Source organism: Plectropomus leopardus, chromosome 7 (assembly GCF_008729295.1).
Source record: "Plectropomus leopardus isolate mb chromosome 7, YSFRI_Pleo_2.0, whole genome shotgun sequence".
Taxonomy (NCBI): Eukaryota; Metazoa; Chordata; class Actinopteri; order Perciformes; family Serranidae; genus Plectropomus; species Plectropomus leopardus.
The window spans coordinates 33,699,850-33,723,462 of NC_056469.1; the positions used below are offsets into that span (position 1 = coordinate 33,699,850).

General features: G+C 39.4%; 2 protein-coding genes across 3 annotated transcripts; one reads left to right on the forward strand and one right to left on the reverse strand.

Annotated features, from left to right (window-relative positions):
• Positions 1 to 343: 343 nt before the first annotated feature.
• lysmd1 (LysM, putative peptidoglycan-binding, domain containing 1) lies at positions 344 to 6,661 on the forward strand. The gene is made up of 3 exons (XM_042489276.1): positions 344 to 886; positions 1,655 to 1,947; positions 4,902 to 6,661. The coding sequence occupies exons 1-3, from the start codon at positions 707 to 709 to the stop codon at positions 5,080 to 5,082; spliced, it is 654 nt and encodes a 217-aa protein (XP_042345210.1). The 5' UTR covers positions 344 to 706; the 3' UTR covers positions 5,083 to 6,661.
• Positions 6,662 to 9,473: 2,812 nt separating this feature from the next.
• On the reverse strand, positions 9,474 to 20,884 carry tnfaip8l2b (tumor necrosis factor, alpha-induced protein 8-like 2b). Of its 2 annotated transcripts, none has more exons than XM_042489278.1 (3): positions 20,488 to 20,884; positions 10,953 to 11,279; positions 9,474 to 9,993 (listed from the first exon to the last, which is right to left on the reverse strand). In XM_042489278.1, exons 2-3 carry the CDS (start codon positions 11,268 to 11,270, stop codon positions 9,751 to 9,753), a joined length of 561 nt encoding a protein of 186 aa, XP_042345212.1. In that variant the 5' UTR covers positions 11,271 to 11,279; positions 20,488 to 20,884; the 3' UTR covers positions 9,474 to 9,750. The 2 variants fall into 2 exon arrangements, with proteins under 2 accessions (XP_042345212.1, XP_042345211.1); XM_042489277.1 differs by having other exon boundaries at positions 10,953 to 11,276; positions 20,483 to 20,883.
• Positions 20,885 to 23,613: the final 2,729 nt, after the last annotated feature.

Here is a 23,613-nt window from a genome sequence, read left to right on the forward strand (position 1 = left end):
AAAACAAGAAGAAGTAGAATGGGTATTTTTTCTGTAATATAATTTATATAATTCATTAATTAAATTTAATTATTAATATAGTTTTCTGTACATGGTTCAAGAGTTTTTTTGTTTTTTGTTTTTTTTTTAATTTCCAATCTTTACAAAGAACGATAGATAGGATCAGTATTAAACCAGTATGGAATTTTAAATATTTATTTTTAGTAGTAGTTTATAGTTTAATTTTCTGCGTTGTTGTAAACCACTTTCTATTGAAGGTTTCACTAAGTTGCGTTTTTTCCAACAGTTGTGAACGCAGCGCTCGTGACGCCTCTTGGGACCCGAACCCGGCAGCCATGGCAACAGCAGACAGCTGACTGCACGAGACATGAAAACATCAACAACTTTATCTGCAACTTTTCGGCCGTTGTTTGACAGATCCGGTAGGTGAAACTTGTTGTAAAGTAACTTGATGTCGGTAACGGTGTGTTAGGCTCCTCAGTCGGCGGCACAAACAGTTTAACTCTCTGAAAACACAAACTAACCGCGTTAATCAGCTAGTTGAGGTTGATAACTGAGCTAGCATGCTAACTAAGCTGCTAGTTTAGTGAGTCGTGTCGGTGACGTCAGCTTTATTATCACGATGGGAACAACGTGAAAGTTAACTGGTAACCAGTTTACCGCCGTCCGCTCGGGTCGACAACTTCACGCCAAGTTTTCCACGATCATGTCCGCGGAGCGAGCCTCTGTGCCGGCCGGGGGGAACGGCCTGCTCCGGGGGAGCCGCACCAGGTCTTACGGCAGTCTGGTCCGGTCCCCGCTCTCTCCGGTTCACCAGAGACGGATTGAACACAAGATCCAGCCCGGAGAGACTCTGCAAGGCCTGGCCCTCAAATATGGAGTCACTGTAAGTACACATTTATCTGTTTAAGTCATTTGAATTTATTAAATCAAAATTTAAAGTAAATACTAGAAATGCAGTTTATTATGTCTCTGGGAATATCCTTTTTTGTCATATCCAGATATACAAATTAATATTCAATGTTGTTTGTTATTTATGAGGAGGTAGGATGTGGTGTAAAAAGGGTGAGCAAGGTATTTTTATTATTTTTTTAATTTTTGAGAGCTGGGGAGGGACTTTTGTTTTTATTTGGCTTTAGGGCAGGGGCATACAACTTTAAATTGAGGTATTTAGGAAAAATGAGGCATGTTAAGTATATTTTTAAGCACTGGTGAGGTATTACTTTTTTTATTTTGGTTTGAGAGGAGGGACATGCACCCTTACGAGGACAAGCGGTTACAGAAAATGAATGAATGACTGAAAAGGAGGGACATGCGACTTTAAGTGGCTGTGAATTGTATTTAATTCACTGCAGATTTCACCTCCTTCTTCTGACAAACAGAACAGTTGCTAAATACCATTTATATAAATATTCTTCTTGTTGTAATGTGTTTATGTGTTATTGTTGCTCAGTAAAATAAAAGTTGTATCTTGTGTTAAAAGTCACAAGCAAAATAGCATAAACAATCATTTATTTATGTAATTGTTGTCAATTTGCATGAGTGCTCCTAATTTCAGTAAAATAAAGCAAAAATTATCAACCATCGTCTTTAGAAATAAGCTAGATTAGCTTTAGCTGAAATCTAGTTTTGATGAGGTAGTCTTCTCTTTCAGATGGAACAAATCAAAAGAGCAAACAGGCTGTACACCAACGACTCAATATTCCTGAAGAAGTCCCTGTGGATCCCCGTGCTGTCAGACGCGCAGCGCTGCAGTAACGGGGGGGATGTAGCTGAGCAGGACAGTGAAGAAGACGGCGCCAGCTTTGAATCTGCTCAGAATGGGCGGTCAGGGAGCGACGACAGAAACAGGGACCTCACTCCAGAGGACTTTCTGAAAAGGCTGGACGGCCTGATCAGTCAGTCCAAGCAGGCTGCTGTCAGAGGATGCCAAGAGGCAGAGAAAAGGTACGAAAACAAAGCTCTCACTGCCTGCTTCTCCACACAGCTCCCTTCATATTTCTGTCAGTTTCTGTTTTAGTTCCTTCTTGGTCCTGATCGGCATTTCAAGCAGGGGTCGACCGGTATCGCTTTTTCAGGGCTGATACAAGAATCAGAATCAGCTTTATTGGTCTAGTATGCTTACTCAAACAAGGAATTTGACTCTGGTTAGCTTTACTCTCAATGTACAGGAATTAAACATTAAATATAAAAAATAAATAAAAACTGAAAATTAGAATTTTAAATGTATGTATTTACAAGCCCTAATTAAAATACAACTACCAATTATTAGTAGCTAATGAAACCAATAAACAATATTTCGAATTGATATGCATTTACAATAAAAATAAAAATTTCTGTCAGTATTTAGAATTTGGAATTAAAAATAACTCAAAACTTTAAATAACTTAAGTAAATGTTTAATCAACACTAAAACAAGTACCGTGCAACTTCTTTTTATAAAGTCAAGTGAAAATTAAAAAAATATTAATCAACAAAAATATCTCCCTGAGGTTTAAAAAAGGTAAAGTTCCTCCCATGCTGACACTCTCTTTGCACCTTTTTATTAATTAATTTTATCAGCAGTCATTAAAGTGAAACGCCCGTACAGATAATCGTCAAAATGCCAAATATCGGCCCCGGTAATCAGCCAGGCCGATGATCTGTGGACCCCTAATTTCAAGTGCTAATATAATTCATATTTTATTTTTAAGTCCCTTGAGATGGAAATCTTTTTCTCTGAGTTAAGCTACAGTTGAACAAGAAATAAAACACGACAGACAGGAAACGGAATCATCAAAGACACAAGGACGAAACTAAATCCAGCTCCGACCTGTTTTTACTGTTTACGGTCCAAATCAAACACCTGACGGCAGGAGAGAAGTATCACAAACTTCACCTGCAGATGAATCTCTTTTTAATTCAGATGATGTTTTGACCCTCGAGGCCATTTTCAAAATCAACAGACACAAATGATCCTGATGAAGGCCTGAAGGCCCAAACGGCATCTGGATTGAAGAGAAATGGAGCCGCAGTGTGTGATACTTTTTTCCTGCTCTCAACAGGGTTCCCACAGACATGGAGAACCTGGAAAAGTCATGGATTTAGAAAAAAAAAGCCTTGGAGGTTTTGAAAAAGTTGTGAAATTTTGTTGTGTAAAGTAACTCAAACGTGTTGACGTGTGGCAACATTAGTTTACCATCACATACATTTTTTATTTTTTATATTTTTTCCTTTCTAATTTCTTTGCGTAATAAAATATGCACGTTATCAGTATCAGCCGATATTGGCTTTAAAATTAAATAACAGCATCTGCCAACGTGCTGATTTCTGCTGATATTATATTTTTATATCATTGAAAAAGGTGAACAAGTACAAAACATCTGCCTTTATTTGATGTGTTTTTCTGATTTTGCACAGTGAATGAATATTACATACACTTGGGCCATCACGATAAGAGTTTGCAGAATATTCCACCACAGAAGAGACTGGATGAACACCAAAATATGGTGGGATAAAAAAGTGGAGATATCCATATCGGTATCAGTTATTGGCTAAATGACAAGTTTTTATATCGGCATATTGACTATTGGCAAAAAATCTACTATCATGGATCCCTATCACACTGTCTGTTCAAGGCAGGAAATATTGTGACTTTATGCCGCTGTGCCGTTCTTTGTAAAAGATGCGATTGCAGAATGGGGGGACAGACTTGTCTCATCTTTAAGCCGCCAAGGGAGGCAGTAAAAGATTTAAAATCAGTGTCTGTATAAACAGGACCGCCAATAAGGACGGGTGTGACATTTTTTCGGCGTGTTATGTGTGTGACCCACTGAGGGAGAATTAAAAAGCAGTCAGCAGCTAACTCAAAGAGGAACAACAGCGGCCATAAACGTCCACAAATAGTGAAGACAGTGAGGTCCAGGAGCTCCTTACCCTCGGAGCAGAAGACGAGATCAGCCGCCATAAAACAGGGACGCAAAATGACTTTTGTTGACATGTTATGTCCTCTTGAGCTGTAGTCAGATGCCCCTTCACAAGCTATTTAACCTTTTAAAACTGAGAAAATTGGCTTGATTTCTTCCAAAAACATGGGAGTAAAAGACAATGACCAACTTGGCAAGAAATGTCCTAGAAATTGACAAGAAACAGGTGACAAGAAAATTACCTCAAAATAAGTTTTAAAAAAAGAGGGAGAGAAAATGTACAGACAAACTGTTAAACTATTTAAAATTATGTTTAAAAAACATTTTTTCCTTTTTTTGTGCCTATTTTCAGGTAAATTTTTTGTCACTTTTTTCTTGTCACTTGCTTATTTTTGGGTTAAGTTGCTCATTGACTTCTAGACATGTTTTTGAAAGAAATCAATCCAATTTTCTCAGGTTTCAAAGGGTTAACATGCAGGATCATGAATCCCAAAGTTTCCATAAGGACGCCGTGTCCTGCTGCGACCTTTTAGTTATACTGCTTTTTTTTAAGCTGGAGCAATGTTTGTGTTACAAATTGTGAATCATCATGGAAAATTTTATCAGACATCCTTGTTACGTCATGGACGAGTTTTAAATCTTTGTACTTTGAAATGTGTGTTAACCCAGTGATCTTCACCTCACTATAAACATTGTTTGCATCATTTAAATAAATTATAACAAGTCAAACACTTGACACACCCATCAATCTCCATATTATGCAACACTTCCAACAAGTTTGGCACCAAACATTGCAACTAAAAATAGACTTATACTTGCATATTGTATATGCATATAATTCACTGGAGATCTGTTTGATGCCGGAGCAGAAAACACACTCTAAGAGAAAAAGGCGCTCTGTCAGAATATCCCTGAAAGCTGCCAGCGATGACTGCAGGCGACTGTGACTCATGCCTACATACTCACTGTATCTCCTCATCTGTTTAATCTTTGCAGGGTTGCGGCCCTCGAAGCAGCTTGCAGCAGCAGGATGTCAGACTGGCGGCCGCTCACAAGGTCGCAGAGCGCCGTGTTATCTTCCAGAGCGCAGCAGCAGGCGTCACATGTGGTCGTACCTCTCACTGTCACCAAACTCACCAAACTGAGAGACCGGGAGGATGAGATCTTCCAGCTGTGACGGGTCGTTGCTGCTGTCTCACTCTGATCATTAAAGGAACTTTCCCCAGAAAGCCGCGCGGCAGGTTTGACCTCCAGGATAAGAAACAGAGCATCGGAGATAAAGAGCGAGCTCTCCACTGATCCGCCTGCCGCTGTGTGGTGTGGCACTTAAAATACTGCCATTTGATGCAGACCTTGTAGTCTTTTTACAGGTTTTTAAATGAATATTGCACTTAGTGAATTATTTATTTGTTGAGACACTGTAGATCATGAAACGCTTCATGTGACCCAAAAGCTGTTTGTTTTTACGAGCAGGAAACAAAAGCGTGAAATGTTACAGATGAGAATCTGCGGACACAGTCGGTTTAGTCATGTGACTCTTCATATGGTCGAATCAGCACGCGGTTCGTGTGTGATGCTACCTCACGGCAAGTTTTCTGACTAACACCTTTAGCTACGGCGAGTATATGATTCATGTTCACTGTAACATTGTGGACCAATAGGCAACGACGTCATGACGCAATGCATTCTGGGAACACGTTAGGGCACACCTCACCAATACATCCATCCTCACCAGCCTCACCAGAAATCCAGTATGGTTTGTGGCGGTATGCACCAAAAAGTTATAACTACAAATTTGCCAAAAACTGCATTAAAGAAGTCTAAAGAGCCAGTGCAACATATTCTGCCGAGAGAGGCTGAAGAAGGAAGCAAAGGAGCGTTACTTAAAAAAATAAAGCAATTAAACGGCCTCAATACGTATGAACACAAGGAGCGCTCAGGTTATTTTAACAACCTGCCAGATGTAACTTTTCCGAAAGTGTTGTTTACTTTTTGTGGAGTGAGCGTCTACAATTTGGAGCAGTTCAGGAATCATAAAAGTTAATTAACTTACTCGCCACACACATAAATATCTCTGTTTTGTGACGTTAAACCCAAGAAAACAATTTTTTCTAGTGTCTGTGAGGGGTTTTCTAGCGGAGGCGACGGCATCTTTTTAACAGTTGTTTTTGTCAGACTTGTTTTTATTTATCTGTGTGAAAATGACGTGAACACACGAAATGTTGTTGAAGGGGATGTTTGTTTGTCCTCCAGCTGCTTCCCATGATGCTGTGCGGTTTTATTTGGCTGGCGACCTTAGATTTATTGTTTTGCTTTCCAAGCTGGAAATCTGAAAAATTGCACTCCATTAGTGATTAGTTTAACACGCTGGTCATGAGAAAACGTTATGGCAGTTAATAATGCAGCATCTCTGGTTTTAAACTGGAAAAACTGAATAACTACATGAACTCAGTCGCACTTTTCCCTCCTTGGTCTCTTTTCTTTCTTCTTTGAGGTTTACTCGTGGTTGGCAAACAACATTTTGGAACATCACCGCAACCAACCGGTACAGTACTCACTCGTTATAATCGTGTCTGTTTCTCAAAGTCCTAAAATGCTTTGCGCTGATCCATATCACTGACGTCACGATCCTCTTCTCTATAGCACCTCTCTAGACTTTCGATCACTCAAAGCATTTCTGATCCTTTGAAATCTGAGCAACATTGGTTTGATTTTATTTTCAAAAACATTGGAAGAAGGCAGTTATCAATATGAAAACACATGTCCCAAAAATAGCAACAAAAAAAATTAAAAAGTTAAGAGAAAATCGCTTGTAATTAAGAAAAAAAAAAGAAAAGTGCAGAAACAGTAAAAACAAAAAAGGGCAGAAAATTAAAAAAAAAGAAAAAAAAATTATGATTTTTTTTTTCTGTAAAGAATTTTAAACATAATTGCAATCATACCTTTTTGTGTAGGTTTTTTTTTTTTAGTAATTATTTTTTCCCTTTTTTAAAACTAATTTCCTGTCATTTTCTTTGTCACCTTCGACTAATTTCTTGCAGTTTGTGGGACATTTCTTGGTCATTGCATTTTTCCATGCTTTCTCTGGTTTCTAAGGGTTAAACTACATGTCACAATAACACACTCTTTGCTAATAATTTGAAACGTCTGTTACTGCTGTTATCTCTAATGTAGCCAAATTTAAAAAACAAACAAACAAAAAAAAACAGGTCTCATAGAATATTTTTCGACAGCAATGTTTTTATTATTGTGATAACTTTATTATTATTTCACTCAAGTTTCGTTTTAGAATAAAACAAAAAAAAGGTTTTGATCCCATGTTCAGGTTGAGAAACTGTGGACTCTCATCAGCACTCGATCTTTAGAGATTTACTCTGCAGGATTGTCTGTTACTGTGTGGAAACACGCTCGACACAGACAGTAAAAGCCAGCTGAAGATTGACTCTCGTGTGAGTGTCTCGTGGATGCTGCTGGTCGCTACTCACAAGTCACAAGCAGTGTCAGGGAGTAACTAGTTAAATGTAACTAGTACTGACAGTAATTACCATATAAATGCCATTGTAATCAGGTATAGTTACTGAGAATAAAAAATGGCAGTTTCTAATCAAGATGTTGGTTTTTACAAAGGGGTCGCACATGAAAGTAAAAAGTTAAAACGTTGAATGACACGTGTTGCTTTACATCTTTTTGATGTGCAAGAAAAAGAGAAAACCGCTGAGACAAAGTAAAGTGCAACATTTATGCACTGATGAATTTTTAGGTCTTTTTCAGCTCAAGAGTAACCAAATGTAATAAGTAATTTGAATAGGTATGTAACTTAATACATTTTTTACAGGGTAATGTTTAACGACTAAGTTCTGAATTAAGTCCCAAGTCCAAAACGTTGAGTTTCGAGTTCTAAACAAGTCAAAATGTGCTCATGACCAAATGTAATGCTTTTTTCATCAACAGAGTAAAAATATATTAAATTTACAAAACTTATGGACGCCTATGAAGAGTATGTGTCAAAACAAGTGTGACTGAACGTAATGATCTCATGTACTTCCGTAGCATACAGCACTATTAAACACAACACAATGAATTTTGTCTCGTGAATACTCATACTGACAAAAAATTCCAACTTTATTCCCAGATTATCTTTGGGGAAAGTATCAAGTATCTACAAGTCAAAAGTTTCAAGTTCAAGTGAAGTCATAGGTCACAAGGCGGATTTTCATTAACCCTCAAATTGTGCAGATTTTAATTGTAAATATAGAAACCCATCAATTTTGTAAAAACTCCAATTTATCAGAAAGTTGGTTAGTTTTTAGTTTTTACACTCTCATGAGGTGGTATTTCAGGCGATTTAAAAAAGCCATATTTCACAAAACTGCAATGGAAATACTTTTTAGTCTTTTCTAGGTCACATGATGCTGTGTCTGTGTGCGTGTCAGTAGGAACTGGCTCCTTCATGATGCAGCAGGAGCTACAAGAGCTGTTATTGCATAACATAACTCTTCAAAAGTTGAGCGGATCATCTGGAAGTTTTGAATCCACAATTCCTCTGTGAAATCATGGAATCAGCTCCCAAAAAATCCCTCATACGTGGCCACTACCATGTATAAGGGGCTCGCCTTTCCATCATGGTGCCATAACATGCCCACATGGCCTTGGATTGGATATGATGACTGTTAGTGCGGTGGCTGCAATAGAAATAATGCTGCTAATGTTTTGAACACCATGGTTACTGGGCTGTTATCACCAGAGGAGAAGCTGCAGAACATCACTCAGTGGAAATGCAGTCATCTGGCAATTGTGTTTTATCAAAATTTTAAAGATATCACTAAAGTTTTGCACAAATCTGTAATGGAAACCCTCCTATTGGTGTTGAGGTCTACATCAAGTTGCAAGTCTTTTTTGAGTCATTGAACGTGTGATTCGAGTCCACACCTCTGACAGTGGCCCAGTGATGATTGAGAGGGATTACTGCTGGATGAGTCTATGTATTGACTTTTCTCTTTAGGAAAATCCTGCAGAGTATTTATACAGACTTAATATTTGACCTGACTTTTCTCCACATTATTGCTCTCACACACACAAAATAAGTTTTCAGCAGTTGAGCTCTAAATTACAATCTTGGACTGCTCTGTAAGGTGGAGTGTGTTGTCTGTGGATTTTTGTCGTGTAAAACCAAAGAAAAACACCTGTCTGTATGACAGCCAGAAAAACATGAATCATAGGATTAACGATGAAGCTGCTGCAGTCAACACCGTGTAAGAGTCGGCCTTTTTGTTGATGTCTCTAAACATGTTTTGTAGCTCAGCCTGCAAAGTATCGGTGTAAGTAATTGTCCTCTGTGGGGATCTTTGCTTTATTTTTGTCTCCCAGTGGTTTGAGTACAGAGGACAGTGAATTGTTAGAGCATCTTGTTGACCAGCAGATGGCGGCGCTGCATTACAGTGACATTTTTTCTCTTCAGCTGTTTTAACCTGCCTTCCAAAATATCAAACATCAGTAGTTCTGAATCAAACATTTCAAGGTCTGGAATATTTTAAACATCGGATGGCATCAAAATTAAGACAGCTGATGTGGTAAAAACCAGTTTATGTTCAAGTTCCTCGAGCTTTGTCTGAGTAGACAAGAATATATCACAATGGTACAGTATATATATTTATATCACATCTAAACATGAGAAACTTAAAGAATGCAAACCAACTTTATTTGTTCTTTGAGAAAGATGTGGCAACAGTTTAGTTCTCGGATCACTTGTCTCACGCCACTGTCCTCAGCAGCAGTGACACCCGTGTTGTCCAACAGTCCGCCTGTTGATCTCCCAGTGTCTGTGCGACCTTTGAATGTCTCTGCGTCATATTGTCCCGTCCTCCATCAGTTTGTCGAGTCCTTTGCAGATCTTGGTGAGGTTGGGTCTGAAGGGGCCGCTGGGGTCGTACAGTTTGGTCAGGAGCTCGGGGTCAGAGTAATGGTTGAAGACGTGGTTGATGCGCCCGTGGGATTTCGGGGTGAGGTGGGTGTTGACCAGCTTCAGCAGCAGATCCCTGCAGCTGGTCAGGAGCTCCGCCATCACGGCTTTATCGAAGGTGAAGTCCACCTGCAGCAGACGGGGAATACGCAATGTGAAAAGGTTTATACTGTGAAGATTAATCTCTAATATCTGTGTTTGATAAAAGACATAATCTGACAACTGTGAGCTGAGTAGATGAAACTATCAGGATAAACTCGTATTCTGAATTTATCAAGTCTTTTATCAGGATATCTGCACGTTCATGAGGAAAATACAACGATATCATTATAAAAGCCCCAGTATGTAGAATTTAGGGGTATATATTGGCAGAAATATGATATAATATAGTAAGTTAGCCACTGCATTTAACCCTTTAAAACATGAACCTGATTTCTGTCCAAAACTTGGAAAGAAGGTGATGAGCAACTTTACAACAAATGGCCCAAATATGAGCACAAAAAAAGTTAAAAGTTACTACAAAACGACCTAAAATATATATTGAAAAAATAAATTAAAAAAAACAAACAAATTAGTAATAATAATAAAAAAATATGAAACATGATTTTAAAATCATAATTATAAGAATGAATTTCTACACATTTTCCCTATTTTTGATAATATCTAATAATCCCACCAATCTATCTCAGGCTGTTTTCTTGTTACATTTACTTTTTTTTTCCACTGCATTTTTGTCAAATTACTCATTGCTTTATTTCCCCATTTTCTAAAAGTAATTAAGCCAATTTTCTCAGGTTTCAGAGGTTAAATTCTCTGAAAGGTGTCTATATGCGGCACAACAAAATGGATGTCGATGAAGGTGTTAAAGGGTTAATGAAGATGGACATTTTTGTTTTTTGTCATCTTACACAATTTTTCATTGCTGAAAACGGCGGCCCTTGTTTGTTGACTTAATGCTTCTTTGCTGTGGCCGTGTTGGTCGTAAATGCTGTTAATTTGCTTGTTTACCATCTGTGCATGTCTAATCTGTATGATCGTCGTTTGGCGCCCGGACTTTGGCCTTTGGAAAGTAATCTGTGGAAACGTACCTCGTAGAAGCTGATGGCCGTCATGGCCCCCTGGTGCAGCTTTCTCTTAAAGTCTGTGGCCACGCTCAGCTCCTCCGTGGTGAACCGGTTGTTCCTGAACAGCACGCCGATCTTCACGGCGATCTTTACCAGGTCTTTGATCACTTTCTGGGCCTCGGCTTTGCACCCCGAGTACTCTTTGGAGATGCGGTACAGTTCGTCCAGGATCTCGCTGGTGGTGTCGTCGATGAACATCTGGATGGAGGCTTTTCCAGCCATGGAGCTGAGGATCTTCTTCTGCGCCCTCAAGGCCATGTCCTTGGAGCTGAAGGAGTCCATGGTTCCCTGAGAAGGAAAAAACAGTTTTAAAATTGCGTCTGTTTGGTGATTAAAACTGCAGGTTTACAGCGTCGGTGAGAAATATTATATTAGGACTGACTAGCACATAACTCTCCCAGTCGCAGAGGCAAAGAGACTAAATGTGAATGAGTCCAGCTTTCTCTAAGTGGACTGTGAGCTCGCTGGTGTGTATTGGCCCACGACAGTTGGCTGTTTGCGATTGCCGGCCCTCATCGGCCCTCATCCGCCCTCATCGGCCCTCATCCGCCCTCATCGGCCCTCATTGGCCCTCATCCGCCCTCATCCGCCCTCGTCCGCCCTCATCGGCCCTCATCCGCCCTCGTCGGCCCTTTTCGGCTTTTTTTTTGATCAATCAGCAGGTTGAATGGTGTTGGAGACGGCAGAGCCCGTCAATGGGCAAAATCAATCTTTTTTAGTTCAGTGCACGAGAGGAGAAACATCAGTGAGAAAGTAAACAAAGAGTTAACACTTTGAAATGTTAGCTAATCAGCTCCATTTCTTTCAAAAACACGGGAAGAGGACAACAAATAACCTAACAACACATGCCACAAAAAATTGCAAGAAAATAACCTGAAAATAAGCAGACAGAAGAAAGAATACACAATGACCCCAAGACAGTGCTAAAAGTTGTTTTTCTTTTTTTTTAAAGAAAACCTGCAGCTACATTTCAGTTTATTTTTTGTTATCTTTTTCTGATTATTTGCAGTTTCCGGGACGTCTCTTGCCAAGCTGTTTATTATGTTTTTTTGAGAGAAATGGGCTTAACAGAAATATTCGTAAAAAGCATTCTGGAGCAGTGGCTCCTAACTGGTGGGTTGCAGTCCAAAAGTGGGTCACGGGTCCACTCTGAATGGACCACAAGTGACTTCTGAACATGAAAAGTTTGTAAAGAACCAAACTTTATTTTGAATTAGCTGCACAGGGCTTTTACTTTGAAGTGCCATTCCCTGCTGTTCATCTACTGTTTTGTTGCCGCGTTTTGGTACGATTTGGCCCATTAACATGTTGTGTCTTTGCAGCATTTTTATGTTATTGAGCAATAATATGCACTTTTTTGGTTGCAGTTTTAAGTATTTGCACAATAGTTTTGCAGTATATTTTATTTCACTGTGTTCTAAGCACACATGTTGTATACATTTTATGATTTTATAATATTATTATTATATATTTATCTCATGTGTCGACCTTAAACTAATGTCTAAGGAAAAATCTGGATCCAGTGGCTGGATCAGTTGGGAACAGAGGAAAAGGAATAAAATATTGCTGTTTGACTTTTTGAGAATCTCTGGATTAATAAGAAGGATTTAAAGTGAAGATGTGGCAGTAAAACAATGAATGTGGCAACAAAGCAAAGTTGTGGTGTTGTAAAACTCCATAAAGGAAGAATTAAATGTCTGTTTTGTGCGTCTGGGCTTTATGACACAGCTGTGACACCAGATTATTACTAATCCAGCCCGTCAGTTTAGAATAGAAACACTTCTGTTTTCCTTTTTACTCCGTCCCATAAATACAAATGTAAGAGCTGCACCAAAAATAATGAATATATTTAAAGAAGTAGCCTTGAAGACGAGGATGCGCATTTTCACATGGAGTTTCCGTACGGCGTGATCTTTTCTGTCAGGCGAGCAGCTCCAGTGGAGCAGTCGGAGGATAAGTGCCGCGTTCAAGGGCCGACCTTTTGTTGCTCTGGAGGCCGAGGAGGGCAACATATGTTCACCTCTCTTATTCAAATGTCCCAGATGATGTGGGAATTTAAACTAGAGACCCTGCGGACTTTACCGTGACTGTCTAACCTTCAGACTGTCACCTTTAAAAAAAAAAATCATCTCACAACTTTTAATAATTCAAACTTGAATTTTTTTGCCATTTCTAGAATTAAGTGTACTTCATGGCATTTAAAACAGGTTTTTTCTGTTGTGTGTTTGTTTGTTTTTGTATCTGACATGAACACATGATGCCAAAAGGGAATTGCACCATGGAAGAGACTCTACAGAGGCTTTTAGTTTCTCCACTGAGACTGTAACCACACCTAGTATCCATCACAGAGAAGCTAACCCCCCTGGGAGGTCATCAGCACGCTCACTGCACGCTACCACACAACCACAAAATCCACTGTTTATCTTTTATTGTCAACACAGTTTGAATGAATTCCTCTTTTAATTATGTTTAATCCCCCCCCTAATCTTTAACATGAAAGAGGCAGAAGTGGATCATTTACAGAGGAAAAATTACATTTACATTTCATTCAGCTGATGTTCTCAGAGACCAAAAACTAGGCGAGCAGAATGAGGTTAAACCCCCACATCAGCAAGATAAATAAAAGAATAAAAGGATAAATAAAAAAATAAAAGAATTAAACAAAAAATATATAAATATATAAAAAAATATATAAATGAATGAAAAAAATAAAACAAATAAATTAATAAAATGAAATAAATACATTTAAAATTAAAATAGATAAATAAAAGGATAAATAAATAAATGGATCAGAGTAGAAATATGTGCCCTTGCAAAAAGCTTATGCTTGATCATCTAAATACTGACACAATCAAGAAAGATCTGCAGAATCAGTTGCATGCATCAGTGCCACGGAGGCTGCTGCGTATCCTCTCCTACTTCCTGTGTCATGTGGTCTTGTACATTTATAGACTAGGTGTGTCGAAACCGTTGCTGAGCATCTTTAAGTGTGATTTTCTGTGCAGAGTCCCTCTCCTGGCCTGTGTGGACATGTATGTGTAAGGAGCAGGAAGGCTGCATAGCTGAGGCAGGTCCATACCTGCTTCTCGCAGATGCATCAGTGATGAGGAAGGAACAGAGAGAGTCAGCGCCCCGAAACCCAGTGACTCCCTTAATTACCTGGAGTCTGAAAAAAAAACTGCCCCTCTGGTAGTGAAGCCCCCCCCACCCCCAGAGAAATTTGGCAGTTTCTCTGGCTCTTGGGGGGCTGTTGCCTGAACTGCAGGTTCTACTTCCACATATTCATATTTCCCGCCAACGGCTGCCACCATGTCCTCAAAGACTTTACAGCAGACCAAGAGAGACACAAGCCCCTCTTTGTCTCTAAAACTTGGACCGAAATCCGATCAAACAATAAAACTAGGTAGTGCTGATTGAATATAAATCAAGATTATGTTACTGCAATGCCTTTTTCTCACCTAAAGTGTTTTTAGAAATGCATTTTTATGGCCAAAGTTTGTGAACAGGAAGTGGACACAGTGAAAACGGAGGCCACTCCGCTGTTCTGTGGCGTATCACGCTGATACGACAGATTTGTCCAGCCATGTTCTCAAGTGACATCGCCCATCCGTGAATCGGGCAGCCGCATCAGGTGCCATCAGAAAATAACATGCGACCAGTTCTGTCCAGCCACGTTCTCAGCTGTTGTCCAGGGGCATTATGTGGACACGAAAGGTGGCTTTTAGCTAGTTTTTGCCGCAGTTGGCCGCCATATTGAAACCATGTTTTGCCCTCTGGGGGTCTGCACTCACATGACTGAAAAGTATGAGCTACATAATGTTATTTAAATGATAATATTCTCATTGTCCAGCTGCAGCGATGTGCAGTCAGCACTTTAAGCAAAACGACTCCGCGGCTCAGTAATCAACTAAAAAAGTGATTCGCTCACATTAATGATCATATCATGGAAATCCGCAGCGCTCGCCGTGGCTCGCCATGGCTCTCTGCGGCCCCTGCTGCAACATCCATAATAAGCAAACAGTCACTTTTATAGGATCTCTCACTGCGTCCCATTTTACATGCACGACCATTTATTGTGAACAAGTGTCACATTCCTAATAGCTCGCTTTGTTACCAAAGCTGCGGCTCCCTGTGGGGAATTAGAGAACATTCATTAGATTAATTTCCCTGAACGGTGATAATGGAAGTGGAGCAGCGTGATAGCTATTTCAGATTCGTGCTTCAATCTCGTTTATTTGCTAAAAAAGACTACAGGGATTTGAGGGACGTGCACAGAGTGCAGTCATCAGCCAGTCCTCCTCAGCTGGAGACGGGTCGACACTCGGCTTTTTTTTGCTCCTATTGTTTGTTTTCTGCAGATCTATCAGAGTCAAACACTTCTGTGTGACTGCAGCTCATCGCTGCAAACCACTTTTCTGTAATGGGCGGCGTTCAGGCGGTCACCTCGAGGACACTTTCAATATTGAGCATCCATTTTCTGCTACAGATGGATTGAAGGGCTTTTAAGCAGCGTTGTTGACAGCAGGAGGGAGTGAGGCATCGCGTGTTCAAGTGTTTGTGTCTCTCCGATAAACCTGCTGGATTCAACACGGTGTGAGATATCTGCTGCTGTCGGAGGAGCGCAAAATAACAGAGCAGAGGTGGAGCTGCTACATGGTTTCAGAGTTGGTTTAACAGGCAGGCGGTGAGCAGACGTCAGGTTAATGGGCAGTCGGAGAGAGAGTTGTGATTGGTTGGTCTGTGCAGGCAGCCAGGAGAGGTAAATATTTAGCATTCCTCAGATGACTCCAGCAGAGAGACGCACTGTTTGTGGACATGTGTGAACTCGTGGACGAGCATTTTTGAGTAAAAGTGGCTTCTGGTTGTTTCTGCGTTGTGATGCACCCAATAATGTCATAACTTCGTGAAAATGTAATAAAATGTGCATTTTGTTGGTTGGTTAGCTAGTTAGATCGTTATTTCGAACATGGAAAATAAATGAGAGAATAAAAAATAAAATACAAGCAAGACGTATATCAGACATCAGTGAACACGCGTAAGTATTTACTGAAAATATCCGATGGGCAAACTTAATAATGTAATAACTTTAACAATAATGTCAGAAAAAGTCCTGACTCTTATTAACATTTTTATTCCAATACCTTATTACATTATTGGGAATTTATTTAAAAAAGGGATGGAAATTTTACCTTTTTTAGGAAATAAATTATCAGGGTGTAAGTAAGGGGAAGTACCCAGAAACTGTTTTCGTCCAGTCCTCCTTTAAACTAGAAAAGTCGGGATTGGACTTTTTGATTGTTTTTTGTTTTGTTTTTGTTTACAATATTGGTCATTTTTGCATTATTGGGTTTTATTACATTTTTGATAAGGTTAAATGCAATTAAAGTTAATTCAACATCATTTTATTAAATTTTCAGATAGTCTTAAGATATCTTAAGATATTCAGATTTGCTAAATATTTGTGCAAAATTATTGTAGATTTACTAAATATCTTTGCAAAAAGAATGTAGCTTTACGAAATATCTGAGCAAAATGTGTTCAGATTAACTACATATCTGGGTACAGCTGACATAATTTTAATATCTGGATAAACATGAGTCAGATCAGCTAAATAAAATAAATATTAACTCATGCTTTAGCACATTGTTGCTTAAAATCTATTCAGTTTATAAAGTGTCATTTTGCTGCCATCATTTTTTCATGTCTGTCATGCTTTCTTGGTGTCATGGTTTATTTAAAACGGGTCAACAGATTATCAGTTTTACCACTTGTATTGTATATTGATAAAATTGTTATTAGAATTACATCAGTCAGGACATTTAACTACATTATTGGTCAAATTATTACAATATTAGTTGTTGTTTTTAATTTTTTTATCAGGTTGAGAGCAAATTTTATTACATATTCAGTAAATGATTCCATTGTTGGGTGTCACAGTGCTTTGACCTCGCCCGGGTGTGTGAATCCCCTCCGCTCCTTTTGACCCGATGCTCAGACTGAACCTCTCTGTGTTATTAGAGTGCAGCGGTGCGTCCGTACAGATGGACGTCCTCACTGACTGACGGTCGGACAGACTGAGCTGCAGCTGGCGGGGGGGTCGGCTCTCTGTTTGATCACATCGAACAATGAGAAAGTTCCAGGAAAAAAAAAAAAAACGAACCACTCCATCAGATAGAAACCAGGAGGCTGCTGTCGAAAAGCCATCACTGAGATCACAGACTGGTTGTATTCAACTGGTAAAAATAATTAATTTTTTTTTACTGGGCCCAGTCGTTTAAAAGATTTAATCCTGATTGGAATGATCCAGATTTGGAAATCCCATGTTTTGCTGACCAGGATCAGCTAATCCATCTTGCTTTTGTGCTGGTTTTTCAATGAAACGTTGAATTGGATCACACTGAGCCAGATACACAAACTTTTCCATATTACCAAACTGGGATAAGCAGAGCTCGAAATAGGACTTCACATCATAATGTGGCTACACTGTAACAAATGGCTGTAAAATACTGCTGTAGAAATATGGCCAAATTCTAACAGTATTATATCGTTTTTTTGGGGGGTGTTGTTTTCAAAATACAATAAAACGTGTTAAAATCTTGATACTTTCTAGAGCCAATATTACTCTGTAAACTTAATATTCTACTATAAATTACTGAAGTATATTTAATGGTAATATAATGTTCATGTCTTTTACGGTATTGAGACTGAAATAATGGTAGGATGCTGACATCTACATGTCATTTGGCAAAAATCTACAGTGTAACAAACTGCTGTATAATATACGTCCAATTCTACCTAATGCACTGTTTTTTTCAGTATACAGTAAAAAAAAAACTGTAACTCTTTATGCTTTCTGAAGGTAATATTATAACAAGGTGACACAACAGTAATTGAACTTGTGACCGACTGATGAAATCACCTGAATTTTTAGTATTATAAACTTTGTGATATAAAAATATATTTACCAACCTGATTTAAATAATGAATCTGCTCACAAACACACTTCAGTTCCTGCTTATCACTGCAGGTACCACCAAAGAGAATGAAACAGACCTTCAGTACTGAAACTTTAAATCATTTCTGTTTAATGCTGCCAGCTTTTTGGGGTAACATTTTATGGGGACAAAATACTTTTCTTTATATTTATCTCAATGAAAGACGTAATAGACAGCCCACTGTGTACTTTATCTACGTTATCACAATAACTTTAAAACAAATCAAGTGTGAAATATAGATAAATGTATACATATTTGACCCATTTAAAAGTGTTATTACATTTTGTTCCTGAAATCCAGCATAAATCCATTTTTCTGATGAGATCAGGATCATCCTGATTTTGGGATAAAAAGTATCCTGATCCTTTTAAAAAGGTTTTGACAAACAAAAACAAAATGTCTGATCCAGATCAAAACCAATGCAGATTTGATTTGATTTGATTTGATTTGATTTGATTTGATTTGATTTTAATTTATTTTATTTTATTTTATTTTATTTTATTTTATTTTATTTTATTTTATTTTATTTTATTTTATTTTGTTTTGTTTTGTTTTTTTGTTTGATTTGATTCTATTTTATCTATTTATTATTTTATTTTTTATTTTATTTGAACTTCATTTTACTCAAAATAGTCCCAGTCCTGGTCAAAACAGCATACAAATTTTCACAAACCACAGACTTCAACAGCCAATTAAAATTAGCAGCGTTCAGTAACCAGACGTGCATTCGGTGGTCAAAAAGTCCCCGATATGTTCTGTGGTTTATCTTATAACCGCATGTATTTAAGGTGACTCTGTAGTTGACACAAAGATGACAAAGCAAAAACACAGTGTGAGTTTGGGGAAGACTCTAACCTGAATTCACAATCCTTTTTTTCCATTTCAACAATCCATTTCAAAGATCTGATCCTAATCGATAGCCAAAATCCGATCAGATTCTGTCTGAAGAGCTGGGCCCTGGTGATGAGGCACGGAGGATTAACAGTAACAGCAGCTCTCTGAGCGCCGTCAGCGTGCTGTCAGGATGAAATGCCACTTCCGCTGTTTGTTTTCAACCAACATGGCTGCAGGTTTAGATGTGCAGTTCTTGTTTTGAGGCAAAGTGGTTGGGCAGATTTCTTTCAAAAACATGAGTGGATGGCAATGAGTAGCTCAAAAACATATGGACCAAAAATTGTATAATTTATAATATAAATTTTTATTATTGGATAATAATAAAAAAAAAGCACAAAAAAGTACTTGAAAATAAGCAGAACAACAAAACAAAAAAGTCTAACAAAGTTTTAAAAATGGTAAAAAAAATAAATAAATAAATAAAAAATAAAACACATGTAAATTACCTTAAAATTAGAAGGAAAAAAACAAAATACTAAATACTAATAAATGTTTTTGTTTTTTTTAAAGGTTAAAATAAATTACCTGAAAAATTGGTAGAAAAAAACAAAAACAATCAAATAAATAAAGTTTTTTTTATAAAAGATTAAAAAAAACATGCAAAAAAGCTGCTTAAAAAATATGATAATTCTTTAAAGTAATTTCAAATAAATGATTATGATAACTATAAATATATTTCTCCAAACATTCCCTACCTTTAAAAAAAAAATTCTAAATCTACTGAATTCTTACAATTTGCAGAACATTTTTTTCCAAAGATGCTCATTGCCATTTTTCCCATGTTTTTCTAAAAAAATTAAACCAATTTGCTGAGTGTTGAAAGGTTTAAATACTTGTGAAAGGCATCTAAATGTAAGAAAAGCGCAAAAAAAGCACAAGAGAAGCACAAGAAGCAGAAGAAAAGTGTTGTCCTTCCTGGTTTAAAGGGTAAACGTTCTTCAGTAGCATATTGAGTTCCTTATTTGTAAATGTTTTTGTAAGGATTTGGTTGGATTCAGCTTTAGTTTGCCTTTTGCATTTCTTACTTGCCAAATCATGATTCATGCTCTTTCTTCCGTAGGCTGTTTTCTGCTAAAAGACAAAACCTTATTTGAAATCCTCAAAAAGCACATATTGCAATTTCTCTCTCAACATTGCACAACTCTACTGAGGAGTCGTTGCTCAACTTGGCCGCCCGTCTGCGCTGCCTCAGAGGGGAAGCGAAACGCACGGCAGTTGGCCAGAAACGGCAGCGTCATCAGCAGCAGCAGAGGCCCTCAGCTTGTATCTGAGTGACACTGCAAACCTTCTGTATTTACGACCTAATGTGCTTCAAATCAAAGTAGGCCAGCGAAGCAGGGAGAGTTCACTGCCTCCAGATTGGAGTTGAGAAACTCCCCAGCCCATGCAAACACAAGTGTGAGCTCCACATCTGTGCATGTCACTGTGCATGTTCCAGCATGACTGCGAGCATGTCTCCCAGCCCGCGCTCCAGATGAAGAAGTGGAGAGAAGTCACACACTTTTGAGTCTCCCCAGACGTGAACGCTCTTGAATGTTTCAAAGAACAAAAAGAAGAACAAGAGGAATTTTCTTCTTTTACCGTCTGATAAATAATTTGTCTTACCTGTGTGTGTGTGTGTGTGTGCTGCGTCCCCCTCCCTCCTGGTGTGTGCGTCCCTTTTGCTCTGTGTCTCACAGCACCGGCCGCTTGATTTAATGACTTCCCTTCATGATCACCACGAGCAGCAGAACCAGAACAAACAGCCCTCCTGCAGCGCCTGTGTCAGCGCTGCCGCTCTGTCTTAAGATAATGTTGAGTTGTACTTCCTTGAGGAACTAAATTGCTCAGACACACCCCTCAGTGTGTGTGTGTGTTTCACTCTCTCTTCCTCTCTCTCTCTCTTATGTTTTCCCCCTGAAAATTCAAATTCAAACTCTTCCTTGTATGTCTCTCTTGCCCTGTCTCTTCACACCTTGTCTCTCTGTCCCTGTGTCTCTCTCTGCACTCGTCTCTGTATTGCTGACGTTGTGCCTCTGCTTGTTCTGACAAGTGAAAACCCCCAGAAAGAATTTAGCAATAATCCAGGGATGCAGCTGGTTCAAAGGGGAGTGGCTTAACCCCTGTTTTTGTGTTCACCTTCGCTGGAATGCGGCTCCTGTCAGAGCGGCGGACACCATGTCCCTCCCCGTGTGTCTCCTATTCAAGGCAAAAGCCAAACAATGAGTAGCCAGGAGTGTCTCAGTGTGACACACACGTGCACACGCAGCCCGCTGACTGCGCTAAGAACACTTTACCAAGAAGGATTACAGACAGAAGGAAGGGCCAACATGATGCAACACTTTCATCAGTAGCCGTGTTTTAACCCTCAAATAGTGTAAATTGAAATTGTGAATATGAACTATGTCCAATGGAAACACGACAGTTGGAAAAAAAAACTCCATTTATTGCAGAAAGAGTTTCTATGCTTGCATGAGGTGGTATTTCAGATGATTCGAAAAAGCCATATTTCACAAAACTGCAATGGAAACACTTTAGTCTTTTCTAGGTCTCATGATGCTATGGCTATGTGCTTTTCAGAAGGAACTGGCTCCCTCATGATGCAGCAGGAGCTACAAGAGCTGTTATTGCATCACACAACTCTTCAAAAGCTGAGTGGATCATCCGAAAGTTTTGAATCCACAATTCCTCTGTGAAATAGTGGACTATCAGCTCCCAGAAATCCCTCACACGTGGCCGCTCCCACGTATAAGGGGCTCGCCTTTCCATCATGGCTCCATAATACACCTACGTGGCCTTGGATTGGAAATAGTGACGGCTAGTTCGGTGGCTGCAATAGAAATAAAGCTGCTAATGTTTTGAACATCCATCACCATGGTTACTGGGATGTTATCACCAGAGGAGAATTCACAGAACATCACTAAATGGAAATGCAGTTATCGTGTAATTGTGTTTTATCGACATTTCAAAAATATTGCTTAAGTTCTGCACAAATCCGTAATGGAAACTTGAAAAGTGTCTCTATAAGATCGGCTGCTTTTGTCTGTATTTGACCGTATTCAGGTGACTCTCTAATGTTTAGATTCCTCTGTTAAGTTACGAAACAACTGTCATATACTATTTTTCCACTGCAGGAGTAGTAGTTTTTCAGGGTCTCGCCCGTTGGTGCGTGTCCACCGCAGGAGCTCCCCCTGTGGGACAATTTAGAGAACTTTTACAGGGGCGAAACAGGTCCTAGCAATAGGCACTTTAAGCCCGTTCTCACTCTGAACTTGTTAAATACGTCCATTTTGTCAGTGCTTTTGGCGTACAAGTGTGAAGCCAAAAGCCACGTTCCACATCCAACCAGAACGCAGCTGGACAGCGCTAGATGAAAACACGCTCGGACAGAACTGTTGGCGTTGTTATTTTACACCAGCAACCGGCCAGATGGCACCAGCTGACAAACGCACGTGCAACACACACAGGGGGCGTCACTTGAGAATGTGGATGACGGAACCGGTTGAAACGCAGACGTGTGAGGCAAAAACGGCGCCGGTGACAACATAATTTAATGTGTGTGAGTGCGCTTATAGGGCAGGCGTGTGGGAGGTTCATGGGTCCCATAAACAACCCACTTTCATGCAGGAATATGGATTTTGCTCCCTGTGTGGATGTGAGTTGTTTTTTTTCTTCTTGCACTTTTCCTATTGGCCCCTTTTGCCTAAACATAGCCATCGTGACTTTGTTGCCTAATCCCAACCATCCTGAGTGTCAACGTTTGTTGCCATGTGCTGCTGTGCAACTTCATCCCATCATGTGCATTTGTTGACATCACGGTAAAACGTCATAAGTAGACGCAGAAGGTCGCTGACAGAGCGGCACCATGTGACGAGTTGGGATGAGGACGTGTTGGTTTCTTTGTATTTTTGTCTACAACAACTACAACAACTACAATAACACAAGACAACAACACAAAAAACAGATAAATGTTCCCTTTCATAACTCATGAATCGGTTGTAGTAAAGAGGCATCATTGGACCTGTGACAAGTGTGTGTGTGTGTGTGTGTGTGTGTGTGTGTGTGTGTGTGTGTGTGTGTGTGTGTGTGTGTGTGTGTGTGTGTGTGTGCGCGCGCAGCTGTTGCTTGTTGTAGCTGAAATGACAAACCTGAACATGAACAAACTGCAGATAAAACCTGACAGTGAATCTGTCGCCGTGATGTCATAACGACGAATGCTGGTGCACTTTGTCCCCGATAGATGGAAAATACACTTCATAAAAAGCTCTGTGGGCTAATAAAATCTGAAGGCCGGTATCACTCTGATGAATGGAGCTTTGTTCTAGCCCGCCATAAAACTTATCAACCCTTTAAAATCCAGAGTGAGCGAGACATAAATACAGATGACGGCGATATGGGGCCCAATCAGGACTAATCAGTGTTGAGCGCTGCGGCGCGGTCAGTCTGAATCCAACGATTCATTCGAATCATTCTGAAGCTGTTTGTCCGAATGACGACCAGCTGTGCTTTTAAAAACACCCGCCCAATAAACTCTCACTTGTGCTAATTGTAGTCAGATGTCAAAGGGTCAAAGGTCACATTGAGACGCAGCTGGACCGAGGGAGCGCCCGGACGCTCGTCCACGCTGAGACACACCTGCCTCTTTGTTCGGCCTCCCACTCAGCCCCGCTGCAAGAAATTAAGTCGAGTAAAGTCACAGTAAACTCTGCAACTGCAGAATGAGGTCTGTCCCCATGGCAACAGACAGGAAGTAGTGC